The sequence below is a fragment of the Leptidea sinapis genome, chromosome Z (assembly GCF_905404315.1).
Source record: "Leptidea sinapis chromosome Z, ilLepSina1.1, whole genome shotgun sequence".
Classification (NCBI taxonomy): Eukaryota; Metazoa; Arthropoda; class Insecta; order Lepidoptera; family Pieridae; genus Leptidea; species Leptidea sinapis.
The window spans coordinates 31,400,990-31,418,832 of record NC_066312.1 but is presented as its reverse complement, the minus strand read 5'-3'; the positions used below and the strand labels follow the sequence as shown (position 1 = coordinate 31,418,832).

Below are 17,843 nucleotides of genomic sequence, written 5' to 3'. Positions count from 1 at the left end.
CCATCGCGATCGGTCCTGAGCATCTCTATTAATTTCACTTCAGGTCTTTCCGATGTCCTTCGCTTCGTCAATGACAGTCCGCCGCCAGGTTTGCTTTAGACGGCCACGTTTGCGTTTTCCTTGAGGTTTCCTATCTAGGGCTTGCCTCGGTATATGGTTGGGATCCCTCCGGAGTGTGTGGCCTATCCAGCTCTATTTGCGGCGTTTTATTTGTTGGTCGATTGGGGATTTCATGACAGAGTTGCCAAAGATGATAGTTAGAAATTTTGTCGGGCCAGTGACTACCGAGGATATTTCGAAGGCAACGGTTGACGAAGACCTGAAGTTGATGAGAGATAGGCTTGGTTACCTTCCACGTCTCACACCCAAAAATCAATACGGTCATAACGTTAGACCGGAATATTTTGAGCTTAACTCTCCGTGTCAGTTTCCGTGATTGCCATACGGATCGGAACCGTGCGAAGGCTGCTCGTGCTTTGGCGATCCGTGAAGTGATATCCTTTTCAGTCCCTCCAGTCTCTGACACCTAGCTCCCGAGATAAGAAAATTTGTGGACGCGTTCCACTACCTCTGTGCCAATGAGCAACGGGCCTAAGCTCGTTGCCCCGCACCTCATTTCTTGAGTCTTCCTTATATTAAGTTTAAGTCCCGCCTTCGCTGCTTCCTCGCACGCTCAATTCGGACTGCATATCTGCGCGTGTGTGGCTTAAGAGGCATATATCATCGGCATAATCCAAATCCTCTAGAGTTTTTGTTATGCTCTATTCTATACCGCGGCGTTTGTATATGCGTTTCTTTTTTTAGAATTCCATCAAGAGCGAAGGAAAAGAAGAGGTGAAAGAAGGCACCCTTGTCGTAGACCCGCATGTACTCCTATTTCCTCCGAGATGAGCCCATCATGTGTCACTTTACAAGCATAGTTCTTGTATAGAGCTTAAGTGATATTTATTATTTTCTCGGGGACGCCAATATCCCGTAGGTGAGACCATACACCGGCCCACTTCAACGTGTCAAAGGCTTTTTCAAAATCCACGAAAGTAAGGTACATTTCTCTTTGCCCTTCTGATGCCTGTTCTAGTATGATACGTAAAGTGTTTATGTGGTCCGTACACGATCGATTGGGGCGGAAACCTGCTTGCTCACTACGGATGAGTGGGTCGATGACTGTCGAAAGCCTATCCATGATAACTTTACATAGCATCATGGAGGGTATTGATAGTAAAGTGATGCCTCTCCAGTTGTTGCATTGGCTGAGGTCTCCCTTTTTTGGAACGGTCATGAGAATACCTTGACTCCAATCATCTTCGTCTCGCCAGATGCGCTGGAGCAGGGGCGTCAGCGCGTTTGCGGGTTATACCATGTCCGCCTTAAGTATTTCCGCGGTGATGAGATCAGCTCCTGGGGCTGTGCCATTTTTAAGTGTGCGGACGGCGTGCAATATTTCATCACCAGTCGGAGTTGAACGGTCAATGTTTAGAGTTCTTGAGGTCAAAGTATCAGGTCAAAGGGGATGCGGAAGACTTCCCCAAAGTGCTCTTGCCAGCGTTGTAGCTGACCATCCGAAGTCACAATAAGTTGGCCGTCTTTGCTCTTCAAAGGTTTTCTCCTTGAACTATGTAGTAGTAGTGTAGCGTAATTCGTTTGCGATGCCGACACTTTGAGACGCACTTCTGCAACTACACGATGGTCGTCACTGTCAATGTCAGCACCTCTTCGATTACGCACATCCAAAAGCGACGTTCTCCATTTAGAGCTAATAGGCAGGTGGTCAATTTGGTTCCTAGTGACACCATCGGGTGAGTTCCATGCATATTTGTGATGGTCTCCGTGAATAAATAAAGTCCCTCCGATGGTTAGATCATTGTTCTGACGGAACTCCAAGAAACGCTTTCGTTCTCGTTGCGTACCCCTAGCCCATATTTGCCCATATGTCTTTCACAACCAACATTGTCTGCACCCACCTTTGCGTTTAAATCTCCCATTACGATGACTATGTCTTGCCTACGGATGTTTCTGAGTGTAGTGTTTAATGCGCTATAGAAATCGTCCTTGCATTGCACTCTCACACATCGGCTCTGCTGTAGAAACGGGCTGTGATTATACGATCTGAGATTGAATCCGAATAATAAAATTATTAAAATAACTTGTCAAATTCTTCCTATCCTTCTACCCAATACTTTTCGTCCACTGCATTAAAACCATAAAGTTCAGTCGTTCATTCATTCGATGATCTCCATCTCTATGAATTTAATCCAGTTCTCGGTGTCGGTAACTCGGTACGCCATATTTGTTTACCTTTTAAGACGTAAGAAAAAATAGACGATACATTCTCGATAATTCATAAGGTTACTAAATTCTTAATTATGATTATTTTCAAATGTAATTTGTCTTATTAAGTAAGTAAACACTCTATGGTGTTAATCAATGGTAAATTACCATGAATTCCATTAAAGTATTAACGTAAGTATTAATACACGGTAAAAGTTGATTGTCGGTTCTTCCACATTGACATTGCCTTACATTTACTTGAATATATGTGTTGTTATTTTAGCGGGGATGAAATAGTCACTCGAGGAATAACTAAAGTGGTTTCGAAGTTACCAGAACGTGGCAGTAAAGATGTTCGACCTAGTGGTACCTTGCTGGAGCAAAAACAAATTGAATCGGCTTTGGAAGCAAGAAAAAGTTTCATTTCTGTTGAACGTATAGAAAAACGGTATTTCCATTTCTAAATAATTATTTATTATATCATTTTTGCATCGCATAGATTTTACCAAACGAAAGCTTAAACTTAATACTGCTAATAAATTTAAAATTATAATCTTGCCAAAAGTCAATTTAAAATATATATATTATTAAGCTGATGAGTTTATTGTGTTTTATATGAATGTTATTAATCTCTGTACCTACCAGTTTAGTAAGAATTGTTTTATATTTATATAGTCACTGGTGTTATGGTACAACCCTCAGATAGTCATATTGGTTTTTGTGAAAGAAATAAATCAAAATAGAGCTTAACTTCATTTTCAAACTGCATCTGTGTTAGCCTCAGTATGGTGGTTGTTTTTTATATGAATAAGAGTGAAGAGATGGGGGAAGATTTACCTTATCATAAATGATATGCCTCAACCCGCGATATATGCAATAGACTGATATCAACAACACTAGATAACCTAAAAGCAATATTCCCAGCATAATGTATTGTAATCACTAGAGCTGCTCAGCCGGCAGCAGCCAGAGTTGTCAGAGACTTTAACATAAAAATAATCTCAGACAGTGCTGGATGCACTGTCTGAGATTATCTTTTAGAGTTTTATAGTTATTACTTCACTTTTATAGTTATTACTTCATGCACTACAAAACAACACCATAACATCTGTCCTTATACTGGAATGCCATTACACACTTTAATCCTTCGCAAACCAGAACACTGTCCCTTGAACAAGCATCTATCTATGATAGGTGTAACAGATAGTCCCTTGTGTAGAGGATGCATGGAGGCAGAAGAAACACCAGAACATGTGCTTATGGAGTTGCTATGGCCAAACAACAGGCACAAATACTCCAATCACCAGCATCACTTCCGGATGCCTGCAGAAACTTAAAAAGACTGATAGACATCTGAAATGATCTGGGCTGGTTGGCGTAAGAAGACAAACGAATACACAATAGACCAATCAAGAGGCTAAGTGTGTAAACAGCCCAGATAAACTAACTAACTAACCATGCCTCAGCCCATTACAATACAGTGCAGCTCAGGATTCTTAATTGAACCCTGAGGGGAGGAATATTGAGGGGCATAATAGTATTTTGTTGCTAGTTGCTTGTCAAGTCTTTCTTTCACCTTTCAAACTGAAGCACAACAATGCTTGCATTTTATTGAGTGAAAACAAAAAAAAAATGCCACCTAGCTGGCATTCAGTGCTAACACACAAGCCTCCCACTGGTAAATGGTTTTTGGTTTTATGTAAATATAATTTTCTAGAAAATATTGATTCTAATTATATCTACATTCCCCTGTACCAGATGCCTATTTGTTGTACATAAGCATAAACAAAGATATAATATTTACCAGAAACCATAGTTACAGACATATACCGAGTTTATTTGAAATACTATGATGTTTTTTTATTTTTATGTTGTGGTAAAACAGCTTTAGATCAATTTATTGGAAAATAATATATGATAAAAATTAATTGGGTTAAGAAAATTTAACTTGTTAATAAGGATCACATCAAATTTTACTGAGACCTACTTGCTGGGGTTAAAGGGTACTTTGATAACAGTTGATAATAAGTAGATACTAAAAGCAACTTTTATAATTATAACATAAAAATATGAAAAGTTTAATAATATGTTATATTTATGAACACTTAACATTATACATTTTAATGTTTTAGTTATTAAATATATAACTACAATTATTTTTACCTGTGAAGCACAACAAAAAATGCAGAATTCTGCATTTTTTGATGTGCTTTTCATGATATTTTTCGCAAAGTACTCTGTCTGTTTCTATATGTCTTTATATATATATATATATATATATATATATATATATATATATATATATATATATATATATAATTCTTCTGTATGGGGGTTGACAGTGAACTCCTCCTAAACGGCTGGACCTAAATGGCCGGACCGGTTTTGATGATTTTTAGAGTGTTCCAGTGAATTTGATATTGGTTTAGGTTCTCAATACAGTTGTCGACATATAAATCTCTAATGTCTTGACCAATTTTTCAAATTTAACATGTGTGTATAAGATCTGTTGGGTTCGCTAGTATATATATATATCTCCAAAATGTATATTTTATATGTGATTTAGTTATTCTGTGTTGGAATGCATTGGATTTTCTTGTAATAATTTTTATTAAAACTAATATTAATCAAAAATTCCTAACTTACTACTTAATGTTATCCAGATTTCTTACAATATTTTACAGTATTTTGTTGAAAAAAATCACTTAATATTTGAAAATATCACTTTTTCTTTCCCTAACATGAGATTGAGTAAGGTTTGACTTCTTCCTCTTGAAGGGAACAATAATAAATGCCTCTCACTCTTTCAATGCAAGTTGACCTCCAGCTTCCTCACTTGACGCAGCTTACAGATCGTAGTCGGTAGTAGAATTATGACTCGAACCCGAAGCCCGTTTACGCGTTCCCCAAGGCTATGTGCTATCTCCTACAGTGTTTCTGCTGCTGGAGACGCCGTATACCTACACAAGTCACGCAAAGGGGCGTGCATTCAATATAGGACAACAGGCATAGCCTACCTCAATAAAAACCTAAATTAAAATTATATAGCACTAGTGTTATAGTTAATTTAGATTAATTTGGTTCTATTGTTCTATAACGAAAATTCCAATTAACCAGTAAGTTTTAACAAGGTTTTATCTTGCGCTAAACCTTAGGCAGGCAGTTTTAGAAGCGGCTCCCCTATATAGAAATTATTTAGAAAAAATGTTCATCCAAAGTTATACGACTAAAGAAGAATGTGCTCTTTTTACATAATAAATGTTCCAGAAACATGTCTTCCCAATTTAACAGCGTAAGGTAAGCTAGCCTTAGCTAAATAATAGGCCAGTAGGCCTAAAACTTAATGAATTATATCGCGACTCCCGAGGTAAACAATAACTAACGATCCCATATGCATCCCTCACTCGTTCCCATGTGCATATGCAATAGATTATAACCTGTTTCGCTCTGCTGCAAAGTGCAAGGCCATTTTGTTTTTTACTTTATTTGCTCAATGTTTTGATTTTGTGTTTACTGTTTGTACAGTGAAATAAAAAAAACAAAGTTTCTGTGTATTGTATTTTAAAAATAGATATTAGGTCAATTATAATAGAGAAATTAGGGTGTGCCAGTTGTGGTACACAATTTTCATTTTAACTAAAATAAAAATTGTTTCTTTCAATATGTAGGCCGATACTAATTAATATTACATGAGATATCTGTGATGGTAAAAAAAAATTGTTCGATCGCTATTACTTTCCAATACCTACAAGTAACAACACGAAGAACACCGCAAAAACAGTGCTAAGCGAATTTATATCATTATTACCTACTAAATATTAGACCTACTTACAATATGTAGAAAAATATATTAGTTTTGAATAATAAGTAGGCCGATTGTATTGTGTAATGTTTTTTTTAGTAGCAAGAAACTCGTTGCCACTCTTTTAAATCAAGAATTACATTTTCATTGTTTTACAAATCATTTCAATTACATGACGCATGACCAGCTATCACCTCCCTCGACCATATTTTAGGGAAGGGATAGAACCGAACCACGTCGCCGCCACAAGCAGAGGCGTTTAAGCGAGCATGACGATGCCTGTCACGAGAAATCTACCGAATAGCAAAACAATATTATACATATATAATATATAGTATAACCATATGTCTAATAAAGTAGGGGCTCCATCCTTGGAAAGTGTATTTGCGTCTTCATAATATTCTGCTCACGTAGAGGTTTAACATATAGGTCTTGTATATTTTAACATCATCTCTTCTTCTTTTTTTCTTATAGTGTGTATGTTTTCTTCTCAATTAATATTGTCTGTGACAGTCACACCCAGGTCAATTTGTACCTTCACTGCGCCTACCATTACTATAATTGACCATGTATGTCAATCTTGGTTTTCTGTTATTTATCGTTTCATTTTGCAGCATTCAGGTTAATGAGGCACTCTCTTGATCAGTTGGTGACTTTGTCCAAATCTGGTCGAAGTATAATATAGTCTGTCTTCGGGTTAGCAAAACGTTTTATATAATTTGCAAAAATGTTATCATTCATTGTATAGGAAAAGGTAAATTAGAGGTATATATAATACAGAGGTATATAAATACAGGGCACAGAACGAATCCTTGGGGCAGAACCGCTTGTGATTTCCGACCGATGTAGCAGCAGTCTTGTGATGGGAACTTTATCCAATACCTTTTCATAATCAAGGTCTTACGAGTTCGATGCAGTGGATTGGTTTCGACAAAAGCCGTGTTGCTCGTCTCCAAACATTTTGTGCCCAGAAAGCAATGATCGTATGTGCAGCAAGACTTGATCCATTGCCTTGAAAAACCCAGTCGTAAGAATAATTGATCTGTAATTTTCAGGTTTCAGTCTACATTTGTTTTGAAAATGACACTTCCCAGTGGGAGGCTCCTTTGAACAGAATGCCGGCTAGATTATGGGTACCCCAACGGCGCCTATTTCTGCCGTGAAGCAGTAATGTGTAAAAATTATTGTGTTTCGATCTGAAGGGCGCTGCAGCTAGTGAAATTACTGGGCAAATGAGACTTAACATCTTATGTCTCAAGGTGACTTAGTTGTAGTTCCTCTCAAAGTTTTTGGGGTTATTCAAGGATCCTGAGCGGCACAGCATTGTTAAGAGCAGGGCGTATCAATTACCATCAGCTGAACGTCCTGCTCGTCTCGTCCCGTATTTTCATAAAAAAAAACACTTACATTTCCGCCTGGTGGATAAAGTTCCAGTGTCGAATGAGTTTTGCGTAATAGTTACGTAATAGAAACGAAACGCATTTCTTCTGGTCCAGGAGTCTGGTTTCATTTCTTTAACTAAATAACGCTGAATTTCGTAATAGCTAATAGAATTATTGGAGATGGTGTCCCACACTTGCGCAAGAGTGGGCATTTGCTACTGTGACTCTTCCTGAAAGACTTAACGAACTGGTCAGCAAATGACTCAGCAATTTGACTGGCTTAAAATTTTACTTTTTAGTGCTTGTCGAGGAGAACAAACAGATGGTTTTATTTGAAGCCAGCTTTGAGTAGGCCAGTTTCATAAGTTATACGAGATGCTCTTCAATAATTAGTAAATTAATCATTTTCGTATAGTGGTGGTTTTGACAATACCAATTATATTGTGTCTGTAAAATTTTTCTTATAAGGAATTCAGCTTTTTAGATATCCACGGATGTTGAGGGAGCAGTTATATACATCTGACCTGCAAATTGACAGAATAACTCTAAATTGGTTTTCAATGATAGCAAGTTGTTTGATAGCATTGATGTCATATGCAAAGTTTGCTTTTTTTTATAATTTCGCCTTTCCATCGTAGTATTAAGACAATTATGACCATTTTTCTCGCTTCATTGTTTAGTTGTGCTATGAGAGTCTCATCTTTAGTAAGGATAAGGAACCTACAACATAGATGGTTGATTGCCTTTTCGGTGCCTATTATGTTTTATCAAACAGTATTTGTGTCGTTATATCATTGCACAAAGTTAGTTCATTTCTTGTGGGTAAGGTATATTACTGTTAAGGGTATATATAATATACCGTACCGTTATTTGTATGCTTGAGATATTCAATAATAATTTTGAATGTAAAAATTTAATCTATATGATATTGTGTATCCTAAAGCTGAAATTATACGTTTTTGTGTTACAGAGGAAATTTAAGTCGGGCAGAGTGGAAGAATGAACTTATGTTAGCTGAGGTAATACATAAAGTTGGAGGCCACTGGCAATATCTGGGACATTATGTTGAAAAAAAACTTTATCTTGAACCTGAGGAAATACTATATTTAATGGAATCGGTAAAAATAAATCAAATTCGTACATATTTCTTTCTGAGAATGAGCATGGTCCATTAATTATTTGTAACACAAATGTTTATCTTTTCACAGAATTTTAATGTTTATTTTTTAAACCTTTCAGAACTGTTTGCAGCTTACATACAATGGTGTTACAGTCTCACTCCAACAAGCATACACTTTATTAATGAAAGGAAAGATATCTCTGTTGCAATATAAAGTTTATGCTTCTCTCAGTCGATTGGGATTTAAAATTATTAGGCATAAAATTCCAGAAAAAAATTTATCTTCTACAGAAAATAAAATTCTTGTAAGTGATGAACAAATTATAAACAAAGAATTATGCAGCACCAGTCAAATGGCAATAAATGAAAATTCTACAAATAATGATTCAGAAATAGTTAATGACACTCACAATCAAGTTGAAACTTCAGCTAGTATATCATTGCCTACTGAAGACTTGAATCAAAGTCATAGAAACAAGCTATCTAAGCTAAGAAGCAGAGAGTTAAAACCATGTAATAATGAAGTATTACATAAATACTTTGAAAATACCATAGACATTCTGGATAAAGAGATTGTAACACTTAGAGCTCCTGATGTTAAATTAATCCCAAAAAATATAGTACCAAGAGAAACTTTCGTACTTAATCTTCATACTATTGTGAAAAAATGCACAAGATCAAGATTCACTTATAGTTCTAGTGAAGAAGCAACTGGAAGTAACATAGAATGCCTCAGAAACACTAGTTTCTCAAGTAGCAGTAGATCTAATTCAAGGCGAGCTCACAGATCACAATTTGCCGCATGTGTACAAAATACATGTTGCCAAGAACGCATTTTTAGAGGATCTACTTCAGTTACAAATTTAGCTCATCACTCTGTGTTTCAAAGACTATTTCTTCCTGGTATTTATTTTAATTCGCATTTCTCTAACGACGGGGGAAATCAATATAGCTCTGGTTCATGTTGTGGCTCATCAAATTATCCCTCGACAAGTACACTAGGTCAAAGAAGAGAAAGCAACCAAGAGAATATCCTTAATAAAATAAGCCAAGATGCCTTAAAAATGCAATTATTTTCAGAAAGAGGTATTTGTGTTGACCAAGGAAATATACAAGCATTTAAGAGGCTCTTGGACAGAAATAATTTAAGAAACAATACCAATTTAAATATGAATTTTAATCAAGGTCTTGTTGATACTGGAGGTGTTGAAACTATTAATTTAGATGATGATGTTCAACCAGAGCGCAAAAAACCAAAGTTGGACAATAAAGTATTGGAGGAAAATATAACAACACTAAAACAACTAGTAAGTGAATTAAAAAGTCTTGAAGAAAATCGTAAAGCAACATCCAAGCATAGAAGAGCATTTTCTAAACTTCTCAAAACAATTAATAAGTATCATGATGTCAATTATTTTCTGACTCCTACTTATGAACTACACAACTATGCTCGTATAAATCTTGATTCCTCATCAGATTCGGACAGCAAAATTAATGAAGATATTAATAATGTAATATATAAAAAGGGACCTAATAAGGCTATGAAAAGAAAGTTGAAAAATCCCTTTAATATACTGAAACGTTTATCAGAAAAAGATTCACATTCTGGACATAGTTCAGAGGACCAAGACACAATCATTCTTGAAGAAAGGAAAAGTTATTCTGAGTTGCTTAAAGATGGCTTTCCTGAGCATTGGCTTCCTAAAAAAACGGACTTTGGTAGACCAGAAATAATTAAAATTGTCCATGAAGATCCACTGTTTGACTACCGCAGAACACAACTTTTATTTGATTGTGCAAACATAAAACCTATGTGTAAAAATTGGGTTGATTTGAAAGTAGCCTTTCTAGAAAGCTTTGATGAGACAATATCAGAAATTCACAAGGATATGTCTTCTGTTAGAGTTAAAATGGACAATGAAAGCCTGGTGAAACCAGAGGATTGTACGAGTATGCAAAATGTGCTGCAGAAGTTGAGAATAATTTCAAACAATTATAAAGTAGAGAACAGTGGTACTTTGAAAATAGATTTTGATGTATACAATAAAGATGTTCAAAATTTCAGGAAATCTGGTTTACCCACACCACATTTCAGGATCATTTGTATGACGTGAGTATTCCTATTTATTATCTGGTGCATACATTGACGTACCATAAACAACTAGACTTCCAATTGCTTATTAAAAGGTCGTCTAAAAATGTCCGACCGGCGTTGTATATACTTATGTATAAATTAACTTATACAAATAACATTAAAACATTCATTCACCTTATTTCGTGGCAGTAATGTGCAAAGTCTATACGCTCATTCGTTTAAGTTCTCTAGAGTTTGACGATAGTAGCTAAGAGATGGACGCGAACTCAAGACCAGAACAATTTGTTTTAGTAATTGAAATGTAATTATTTAGCAAAATGATCAAAAACATCAAGTTGTTACACAATTTAGTTAATTTAAACGTGCACTTACCTGAAATACTACTATTATTATACTAAATATTTTTTAAATTTGGATATGCTGTTAATTCGGCAGTTTTTACCTGAAGACTGTAATTGCGTGGAGTTGTATTCAAAGCGCTGTCGATACACATCTAAACGAACTCTGCCTTTGAGGCACGTAGGCCGTTTTGTTTCAGACAAGTTTTGGGCGTGATAGTGTGTGTAGTTGTTTATTGTACGTCAGTGGGTCCACATGAATTATTTTTTATTCTAGATTTTTCTAGAAAAGACCCCATGTAAATGTCAATTAGTTGCTTACTGCATTTATCATATCTTAGTTTGTAGCACTAGATACAAAGAATCCGAACTAAAAATTTCTAAAAAGGAAATATTGAGCTTAAAACTATGAGTGGCAAGTCGTCTGACGAAGAGTCCATGCACATCGCGATCATCGGGGAAACCTTCCTGATGAGTTACTTACACATCGCGATCACGCGATGAGGTGTTTTTTTTTATGGCAGACGATGACCAACGAGCATACGGCTCTCCTGATCGTATGTCATCACTGAAGAATTATAATCTGCTTACGTGACTTACATAGAACTTATGTGCGTGCATCGTTTCGGGCGCACTTGCATGAAGTTAAGGTACTGTTACATTACTGTATTGTGCCGCAGCCCGTATTCTGTTGTAACACCAGAGGAATCATAAGAGCGTTTCCGACCTTATAAAACGTCAAATTAATGAATGAATTCGAAAATCGAAACTATACTTGTACAAGTTGCCACGTTAGATTGATTTTGTTTATGAAACATAAAATGTTAAGCCTCATTTGGCCAGTAATATCACAAGCTACGGCGCTCTTCCGACTGAAACACAATAGTGCTTACACATTTCTGCTTCACAGCAGAATAAGACGCCTTTGTGTTACCCATAATGTAGTCGGCATCCTGTGCAAAGAAGCCTCCCATTGCCCTTAGTCGCCTCTTTACGGCACCCTTAGGCCTGGGACTTCCCTATTCTTTCTATGGACCGGAGAAGCACATGGCAAATTTATTATTTAAAATATTTTCTTGCCACTTCTCTTTTAAGTAACATGTATAACTTGCACGTTCATATGTCACTTTCTGAGCTGAATGAATCCATAACAATTGAGTTTGAGTTGAAACATGCTCATAAAAACTTTAGTAAGGCGTAATGGCGGACATTGCGTGTATGGAACATTACTGCCTGACCCAGACCACAAATGGGCCATCCATAAATAAATAAATATAAAAAATTATACTTAATGGAAGTAACAATGACTCTAACTTGCCTATTTTTAGTACAGAAAATGGTTTGACATGCTTTGTTAACCTTCTTCCTTCCTAATTCTATTTTGAAGTAGAGTTCAGACAGAAAATGGTTGAGTATGCTTTAGTTACCTTGTTCCTAGAACTAGGAGTTCAATTTTTTGAAGTACAGTTCAAACAGAAAATGGTTTGAACTGCTCGTTTTCCTTGTTCCTTCCTTGTTAATTTTTTTGGAGTAGAGTTCAAACAGAAAATTGTTTAGTTTGCATTTTTTTCCTTGTTCCTTACTAGTTTTAATTTTTTGAAGTACATACAATTTTGACTGAATATTTCCTTTATTTAAGCGCTGTTTATAACCTAGGTACTAAAGAATCATTAAGAGAGAAATTTTAAGAAATAAACATTTACAGTGGACTCTCAATATATTATTGATATTTTAATGTACCTACAGTCATTCGTTAATTTGTAAACTAAAAAACTGTGATAATTATAATAATTGGAACAAACTAACTTGTTGTGTCTAAGTTAAGAAGAGTGAATAAGTTTTTTGTTTGGCTTTTACAAAGTGATCCCTGAAAATGTACAAAACAAAAAAGAAGAATAGTTACAAACATTTATATGGTAAATGTTACTATAACTATTACTATATATATTCAAATAATACATTTATAATAAATAAAAATTATTATAAAAAAGAAGCCAGATGATTTTCTTAGGCCGGCGTTTCGATTCTGGTTTGAGGCGTTAATTTTCGAATGGGCGGTGGTATTTGAACCTTCAAAATGTGACGTTGAATTTGATTTTCTGCCCAGAAATTTGGCTTATTATGAACCATCAGATTAAGATTATGCTCATACAACTTTTTTTTGGGTAGATACATACCAGGGGTTTACTTATTTTATCAACACACTTGCTCGTAAAGTGAGCCTTAATACATCGTTCTTAGAACAATAAATCACACGCGTGCATAATATTATATACTGATACAAAATAGAATTATCGCTACAAAGTTAAGTTAGTGCCTAACTGTAATTTATATGAGAGTAAACAGAGCATTTTCTATTTAACCGGATAATACAGTTCTTTTTGTAACAACAAAGAGGTTTACTCCGCTGAAAATCCATTAACATTTATGGAATAAACAACTGGGTCCCTAATTAAAATGAAATACATTGATTTACTGCAACTCATAGCCTCGTGTATAATGAGCAACTTTACTTACTTGTATCATAATATGCTATACACTAACAGTTAATGTTGTTGGTTTCAGCGAGTCTTCAAACCTACCAACTGCTTCGGAAATCGCTGCTTTGCACTCTCGATACGATGACAAGGTGCCCATAAGGTTTGCAATAGTCAACGGTAACTCTGTATCATTTCTTACAGTAAATCCCGTGGAAATACCTGTATATATTCCTGAAGCGAAGTAATTTTTGTTTGGCGAAACAGGAAGACTTGAATGTATGAATGAATATGTACTCCACATTTTATTAGCATATCTACATATGCAATCTATCAAAGTATACAAGAACAGTTCATACAAGTTGTACTAAATACATTAGCATAAGTATTTTTTAGATAAAATCGTCGATAATATATCATATCCAAAGTGTAACAATTCAGAAAAGGGTGTCAAAAAAAAACACTTGCGTCTCGGGGCGCCAGATAGAAGTAATAACTTAATATTGAAATCGTTGGACTAGAGAAAAATGTTAGGTTATTATATAAATATTATTTTATTTGATTAACGCGAGTGTTACACATTTAAATAAAACACTTTTAAAGGATTAAAACGCGTGTATTTGTAACGGTTTTACATTAGATGTTTGTGTAAAGGTTACATTTCTATTTTAGTTAACCCGATGTTTCAAGACCATTCCGTCATCTGATCACAAACATCTAATGTAAAACCGTTACAATTACACGCGCTTTAATCCTTTAAGTGTTTTATTTAAATCTATATTAATATTTTAATTAAATATTTTATTGATTATAAAATATATTTGATTCTCAGTTACAATTCTTGAACATGTACATTATTAGTATCAATATTTAATCATATAAAAGTAACAATTGGTTAGAGTGAGAGAGGAGGAGCCTGCCTATCGCTGCCGTATGCGTGAGAGAAAAGGAAGCCAGGCAGACTGGCTTCGTAACGCGTTACGTTACGAAGCGTTTTACCCTCCCATAAGAAGTTATCACTTCAACGTCTCGTATTTTTAATGTTAAAAACGAAAATATGCTAGACTTATGAAGGTTATTACTCGTATATTGGAAGTAACAACTAAACAGTATTTACTTTTCGACTTGTTTCTCTGTGGTAAAGGTGGTTTATCGTTTATGGAACTATACAAATGATTAAAGTTTTCTTTAGTGTTAATTCCGCCAATATTTGTTTTTAAAGCAATTCGACACGTGTTGCAACTCTACACGAGGCATCCTCAGGACGTGTTGTCTCGCCAAAATCTGGCACGAGACTGTGTATAATTATGGATTTCCGCAAAGTAATGCCTAATTCAATAAAAAGTTTATGGAACTATTTTCCATACTTATATCGAAATTGTTACAGTTTGGATCTGAGTTATCGACGTGGTTGCTAGATAAAATACTTTTTAAACGATTAAAACGCGTTCAAAAAGTATTTTATTTAATTCAATGTGTAACACTCATTAATCAAATAAAATAGTATACAGTGTTTTTTCTAACAGAGACAGTATGAGGAAATCCTTATCCAGAAGACATACAGAAAAAGTGTCTGGGGAAGCATTTGCTCTCAATCTTGACCATATCATCGGTCCATCTTGTGGGGGGCCTCCCAACACTACGTCTTCCGGTACGTGGTCGCATTCGAGGACTTTACTGCCTTAACAACCATGTGTCCGTCGAACTTTGTACCTTACCCACTGCTACTTCAGATTCGCAATCATTTCAAATCATGTCAAAAACCATTGACAAATATCAATGACTTTTATTCAGTACTGTACATTTCATAATTTTCAAAAATAAATCCAAATCTTCAACCACTTGAGATACGTCAGCTAACTTCAGATATGATATGGTTAATGAAAAGAATCAATCTTAGCAATCTATAGTTAACAGTGGCTATCACAATAGATCACATTGGTCGCAGTCAAACAGGGCTGCCCTCTGTCTTAAAGCCACTTTACAAATCATAACAATACCATGCCTTTATTGCTGGATTCCCATTAGTGATATTCATTACACGCACGCTGTGTTTGTCTATACATTAGTATATTGTAAGTCTATGATAGAAGCGAACTGATGTTGGTTAAATTGTTGACAGTAACATAAATTGCAGGGGTATTAGACGGTTTTTTTTTATTGTAACCTAAATCTTTCTTATTTTTTTTGTTGCTTACTTTTGTTCAGAAGCAATTTTAGCAGCAAAGTGGGAGGCTCATTTGCACAGGATGCCGGCTAGATTATGGGTAACACAACGGCGCCTATTTCTGCCGTGAATCAGTAATGTGTAAGCATTACTGTGTTTCGGTCCGAACTGCGCGGTCGCTACTAAAATTACTGGGCAAATGAAACTTGACAATTTGTCTCAAGGTGACAAGTGCAGTTGTAGTACCGCTCAGAATTTTTGGGTTATTGGGTTATTATTACCATCAGCTGAACGTTCTGCTCGTCTCGTCACTCATTTTCAGAAAAAAAAGCAGTCAACAATTTAATTACCTTGCTTGATAATATATTTATCTACACCCATGCTTTAAATCCTCTATTAAAGATTCTGAAACAGTTAGCTTATTGCCAACATTACATCACCCAAACGAGTGTTGTAATGTTGTACTGAATTTCATAAAAACACTCCTATGTTTTTTTTTCGATCCCTTCATGTGCAAAGAGTTTCAACAGACAGCCACATTCTTATTGCTCGATGCGTGGTATCTGTATGAATTTCAAAAAAAGAACAATTTTAGTTTACGCGCGTTCCACACAACCAGAGTGTCGCGCGCCGTAAAAAACAAGTTAGGTTATTCGAATCCCCGCCATTCTTCTTGTTTTGTTTACAAAAAAATAGCGATTCATTTTAAACGCTGCAAAATTACATTATATTCGAGTGAATTTTATTTATTGAACTATACAAAATGTTATTACTACTAAAATAAATAATTGTTTCATTAATACTTAGTTTATTTGTATATAATTAGTAATGGATGATATTAGGTTACTACTAGGACTGGTGTTTTAATGTTAGCAGTAAGCTAACTGTTTCAGAATATTTTAGAGGATTCATATTCTGGGTGTAGATAAAGTCTTGTATGCAACTGTTGATAATTAGGTATTAAAACACTCATGTGATACTATTATAAACCCACATTCGTGTTTTAATACCCCTTATTACACAACAGTTGCATAAATAACTATTATCAACAACAATTTTTTTAGTCTTAAGATTTCTTAATAATATTGTTAATTTATGTTGTTGTAAAGCTTTACTTACAAGTAATTTGTATCTTATTTTAATAATAATTAACAATAAGATTTTTTCAGAAAAGTTACACTGTACATATACATGTATATAAGTCACTATACAGGTGTATAAATAATTAAACAGAAAGATATTGACAAATAACTAACGATGAATATTTAACCTGTTATAGTTAAGGTTTAAGTCAAATTAAACGTTAACAGTAACGCTGACTTTAACATTAACTACGGAATGTGTTGCACCGTCGCATTCCTAGACATTGTTAAAATCAAAAAGTGAAATATCAAGTCAATATCGAATATTTATTAGAAAATTTTGACAGGTCGCTAACTCCTAATAAAAGTTGTGATTATACCTTATGGAAAAATATTAACTGTTCTATTCCAAAAATATTAAATCGGCTATTTCATACTTGAAATATTTAGCTGTGTACACGTTAATAGCTTTTGTCGGCGATGATTGAACGGTTACGGTTCTGTTAACCGTCACCTTAAAGTTATGATGTCATCTAAAATTGTCAACCAAACATGTTTGTTATTGCTAAACTTTTAAACAACTTAGAAAATTGCAACTCTAAGTTAGCACTTAATTGTAACATAATAATTACACTATTACCTACCTTTGAATTAGCGCACGCAGCAAGCAAGAAATTTTAAGCAAGAAACTATAGCTACAGTATGTAATTATATTATATAATAAAATCATTAATAATTATCGTTGTTTTGCCTATTAAAGGTATATTCTTTAATGTATCTAGATATAATAAGATATATTATAACCTATTGTTAGTCTTTTAAAAGTTTTCTGTTTATGTCACATTCAATAAAGTATATTCTTTAATGTATCTAGATATAATAAGATATATTATAACCTATTGTTAGTCTTTTAAAAGTTTTCTGTTTATGTCACATTCAATAAAGTATGTGTATTAAAAATGAAGTGTTTCAATAATAATAACCTTATGACAATAACGAAACGACCATTACAACAACAAAATCTATACAATTTAACAAAACACAATATAGGTTATTATTATTCAAAGTTAACATTCATTATTACAATGACTGTCATTAAACTGATTCACTTT

At 34.7% G+C, this 17,843-nt stretch overlaps 1 protein-coding gene across 2 annotated transcripts; it reads left to right on the top strand.

The window, feature by feature from the left end:
- The first annotated feature begins 2,264 nt into the window (after positions 1 to 2,264).
- Positions 2,265 to 17,659, top strand: LOC126978609 (uncharacterized). Of its 2 annotated transcripts, none has more exons than XM_050827577.1 (5): positions 2,265 to 2,345; positions 2,552 to 2,716; positions 8,423 to 8,570; positions 8,692 to 10,682; positions 13,571 to 17,659. In XM_050827577.1, exons 3-5 carry the CDS (start codon positions 8,460 to 8,462, stop codon positions 13,728 to 13,730), a joined length of 2,262 nt encoding a protein of 753 aa, XP_050683534.1. In that variant the 5' UTR covers positions 2,265 to 2,345; positions 2,552 to 2,716; positions 8,423 to 8,459; the 3' UTR covers positions 13,731 to 17,659. The 2 variants fall into 2 exon arrangements, with proteins under 2 accessions (XP_050683534.1, XP_050683533.1); XM_050827576.1 differs by having other exon boundaries at positions 2,277 to 2,460.
- Positions 17,660 to 17,843: the final 184 nt, after the last annotated feature.

Coding starts and splice junctions, on each gene's coding strand:
- LOC126978609 (XM_050827576.1), top strand. CDS start 2,438: ATGAATTCCATTAAAGTATTAAC. Junction 2,461..2,551: donor AATTCCATTAAAGTATTAAC/GTAAGTATTAAT, acceptor TTGTTATTTTAG/CGGGGATGAAATAGTCACTC. Junction 2,717..8,422: donor GTTGAACGTATAGAAAAACG/GTATTTCCATTT, acceptor TTTGTGTTACAG/AGGAAATTTAAGTCGGGCAG.